Source organism: Teleopsis dalmanni, chromosome X (genome assembly GCF_002237135.1).
Source record: "Teleopsis dalmanni isolate 2A chromosome X, ASM223713v2, whole genome shotgun sequence".
NCBI classification, from domain to species: domain Eukaryota; kingdom Metazoa; phylum Arthropoda; class Insecta; order Diptera; family Diopsidae; genus Teleopsis; species Teleopsis dalmanni.
Window position 1 is genome coordinate 42,001,864 of NC_051848.1, and position 4,392 is coordinate 42,006,255.

Below are 4,392 nucleotides of genomic sequence, written 5' to 3' on the forward strand. Positions count from 1 at the left end.
ATTCAGGATACATGTTTTGATGTGTTGTATTTGTATATAAATTTTATGTCAGTCAATTTTCGTTATATGGTGTTAGATCACTTATAGTATTTAAGACTGGATGAGTGATTGCTGCTGCGAAAATACAATGAGCTTAAACTTTTCTCCTGAAGGTAGTCGACTTGTAGTTTAAATTGAAGTGCCTATAGGAACGGATAAAGTATTTGATGGTCATATTTTTTATAAGACTTGATTGTAATGTAGTTCACAGTGTTATCACTACATAATCAACAACAGCTTATTTCAAATTGATGAAGTTCCATTACTGTTTTTACGAATTTATGGATGAGGAAATTATACAAAATCGTATCTCTAAACATAGTTCCGATTCTTAAAATTTGCTACAGTTATTGAACTTAGAAAAAATGATTTATGAATTTCGGAATTGGGAAGTTTTTCAAAACCTTCTCTTTAAGAGCGCTATATAGTATCAATACAGTTCCAATTTGAATAATATACTATAGTTATGGACCTGAGAAAGAATAAAAGATTGTTACAAATTGAAGTAATAAATTTAAAATTGATAGTAAATCTCCATTACGAATAATTGCATATAATAAACTAAGATACATATAAGCTAAGACAACAGAACGAGCTTAATATCGGTTTTTTGAAAACTTTTGTAGATTATTTGAAAGCCTATCCGACTTAGACAAAGAAACATATGACATAGTTGGTATAACCCAATGCCACGATCAGAAAGACATAGGCAACGGATGCGCACATTTATCGTTGACCAAAAGATAATCGCAATAACGATCGTACAAATGCACAATGGAACCTAAGAAACGTGTGGAACTAAAAGACTTCTGCAAAATGAGTATATAACCCACAATAAGACGATTATTACTTCAACTATTTCACTAATTGATGGTGTATTCATGTCATTTCGTTCAATTAGTATCAACTAATCCTATCCAAACTAATTAATTTGATGAAAATATACAAGTGCTGCGAAGTGAAATTAAATTAAATAAAATAAAATTTTTTTGAAATTTTTTTTACTGTCTTTGAATATTTAATCAAATGAAAACAACAAGGAAATTAATTTTTAATGTTAGATTTAAAATTTTTAATTGTGTTTCAAATTTAGTAAAATCTTTAGGTTTTCTCTGGTTTTGAATTATAAAAATTCACAATGTGTACAATTTTGGGTTTAAGAAAGTGTGAAAATAAACGTAAAACGAAATGTATTAGTAAATACGTTACAACCTATAATAGCCAGTTCTACGATAAAAATGAGCGGTTAAAATATTACAACGACGCGTACTTTAGACGTCCTCCGGTGAAAGTTATCATACCTGAGGAGATAATTGATCCTGAAGCTGAGCTTGAGCGCAGAGAGCAAGAACGTAGAAAACTTTTTAAATTCTGTCCACCTGAATGGACCGCTAATAACATTATGGGCCTACTTCTTCCACGCCGCACATTACCATATGAAGCAAATATCGAGGATACCGAAGAAGACTTAAGGCAGCGAAAATGCGAAATTAATGCTTGGGAAGAATCACTGATCGTTAAAGTCATAGAAAAGCAAAAGTGTCCTTGCAGCACTATAACCAGTCATCAAATTGATTTCCCGCCCAAACCAATTCCAATTAAAGAAGAAGAGGACGAGACAGAAGTGGTTGAAGAGGGGACTGATATTATAATAGAAATAGAAAGAGAAGAAGGAGAAGAAAAACCACGAGAAAAAGAAACACCAAAACATGACGGCAGTATGGCAATATTAATACACCAACAAGACGACCGTGAGCAAGAAGAAAGGCAACTTAAACTTAAAAAACTTAGCCAGAAACGTCCACTTGACTTTACATTTGAAGACAGCTCACGATTCAGTCCTACTGGTATGAGACAAAAGTGGGGCTTCGCACAAAGCGCATGTAGATATAAACTTTCCGAGTACCGTGAAAGCATAAGCAAAGTTGGTTGCATTATTATGAAAAATAACATACATGACCACCGGAATTGCCCACCTTGGCGTTGTGAGCATAAGCTGGAGGATGAATGTTTACATTTTCCAGACGAGTCATAAGGTTCGTTTCTATATCTTAAACATATGGTTGCATTATTATGAAAAATAACATACATGACCATCAGAATTGCCCATCTTGGCGTTGTGAGCATAAGCTGGAGAATGAATGTTTACATTTTCCAGAAGAATCATAAGGTTCGTTTCTATATATTCCACATATATACCAATTAATCCCACTTATATATTTGTAGTTACCTCACATGCTTCTTACTTAAATTGGCCAACAACGTATTTGGACAACTTTTCTCTTAGCGGCTCATGATAATATGATGCTCCTCATATTATCTGCGGACTTTTATCGGAAATTGGCTATGTTGACCACACTAATATAAGATTTCTAAATTAATAAGTGTGTAAAATATTTGATGAACAAAATTTTGTGTTTGAAAAATATGAAATTGTCAAAAGCTAAGACTTTTTTGGCATTTTACGCTGATGACGTTTCATAAATTTCCAAATTTATAAGTTTAAACCAAATAAAAGCATTGCATTCCATGTTATCGCCAAAATAACAACAAATAAATATTTTATTTACTTTTTAAGCTACTTTTATTTGATGTTGATTAGATTTCTTTATTTGACATTCACCAAATCTTCTTCTTCGCATAAAAATCAACACCTCTTTCTTCTAATTCACTACTGCGGAAAATGCAATTGGTTTCCAACGACCTCTCTAGTTAAAGAATGGAGTAATGGGGAGTGTCGTCAATCTAATGCCACCATGAACGTAAACTATAAACGACCCTACAGTCAGCAGCTTTGGAAGCTGTCAATTTCAGAATTAACTTTGGGAGACCATAAAAAATTCAAATCAAAGAAAAAACGAGATCGGTAGAAATCGTAAAGGGGATGAAATTGAGGTGTGTAGTCATAAGAATAGTGCTTGAATGCTTTTAGCCCGGAAAATCGATTTTTGGAGACACATACAGTTATATGATGAAAGAAGTTAAACTATTTCTCTATTTGACGATCATAATGTTTATTCCGTCTTTGACGAAATATGCTTGGAGAAGCCACTTGAAAATGTATCTGTTAAAATTTCTCCACACTGCCACAATGAAATATTTTTTCTTATACAACAAATGTTGATGGCAAATATACTTGGATTTTCTACAGAACTATACAAAGCGTTTGGCAAGGTGCAGACATGTAGTGTATTAAATAATTTGTCCTGTTTTAGTAAAAAGAAAACCCGACGATTTTCTGGAGTCACACCGCTGCAAATCTTGTAAAAAATCTACAAACATGATTTTGACAACCATTTTCGTCGTATTATTTACAAAGCAGAATTTGATCGCCCCATTAAATATTTCATTTACGTCACAATTTCTGAGCCCTGTATTCCAACTCTACTCTACATAACGACGTTGAGCAGTAGTAGTCTACCTTCAAAAGGTAGAATGCAGTTTTTCCAACAATTTTGATACCAAGTGAAATTAAAAACAAGGTGACAATTACGTCGTTGTTAACGCTTGTAATATTGTGGGTTTACCGCTTTTGTCCCAAATAGAGTGTAGCTAAAATTATTGGCAAGTTATCTAATAGATTATTGCGTCCTGCGTTGTTATCCAAACAAGATAAATTTGTTTGAGAAAAGAGTATGTTGACTTTGCTTAGATGTGGATGAGACCTAAAGTCATATCCTCTATAACTGCCTGGTTTGATTTGGGTAAGTGAGCAGATTATTGGAGATTAGATAAATTCCTACCTTCGTCTGATAATCGAATATTTTCAATGTATGACATTTTCTATTTAGGTTATAAGCAGTACAAAATATCAGCCTTAGTCGTGGTGTTTAGCACCGCCGAGCTCCAGCAACCGAGTATTTTAGATTCAATTCAATTGAACTCTATTTTTTTTAAATTTATTTTATTTTATTCTATTTTATTTTATTTTATATTTTATATTATTCTGTTCTATCTTTTTTAATTCTATCTTATTTTATACTATTTTATTTTATTCTATTTTATTTTATTATATTATATTTTATTCTATTTTATTTTATTATATTTTATTTTTTTTCTAATTTATTCTTTTTTATATTATTCTATTATTTTGTTCAACTTTAGTTAATTCTATTTTATTTTATTCCAGTTTATTCAATTTTTTTATATTTTATTCTATTTTATTTAATTTAGTTTTATTTTATTCAATTTTAGTTTATTCTATTTTATTTTATTCTATTTTATTTTATCATCTTATATTTTACTCTATTTTCTTTTATTATACTTTATTTTTTTCTATTATATTCTTTTTAATATTATTCTATTATATTGTTCTATTTGAGGTTATTCTATTTTATTTTATTCCAGTTTATT

At 30.7% G+C, this 4,392-nt stretch overlaps 1 protein-coding gene across 2 annotated transcripts; it reads left to right on the plus strand.

Annotated features, from left to right (window-relative positions):
* The first annotated feature begins 1,113 nt into the window (after positions 1-1,113).
* LOC119662706 lies at positions 1,114-2,616 on the plus strand. 2 transcript variants are annotated; one of them, XR_005250876.1, is made up of 2 exons: positions 1,114-2,209; positions 2,266-2,616. XR_005250876.1 is itself a non-coding variant. In XM_038072398.1 (2 exons), exon 1 carries the CDS (start codon positions 1,178-1,180, stop codon positions 2,072-2,074), a length of 897 nt encoding a protein of 298 aa, XP_037928326.1. In that variant the 5' UTR covers positions 1,114-1,177; the 3' UTR covers position 2,075; positions 2,266-2,616. The 2 variants fall into 2 exon arrangements, 1 of the variants encoding a protein (XP_037928326.1); XM_038072398.1 differs by having other exon boundaries at positions 1,114-2,075.
* The last annotated feature ends 1,776 nt before the right edge of the window (positions 2,617-4,392 follow it).

Coding starts and splice junctions, on each gene's coding strand:
- LOC119662706 (XM_038072398.1), top strand. CDS start 1,178: ATGTGTACAATTTTGGGTTTAAGAAAGTGTGAAAATAAACGTAAAACG.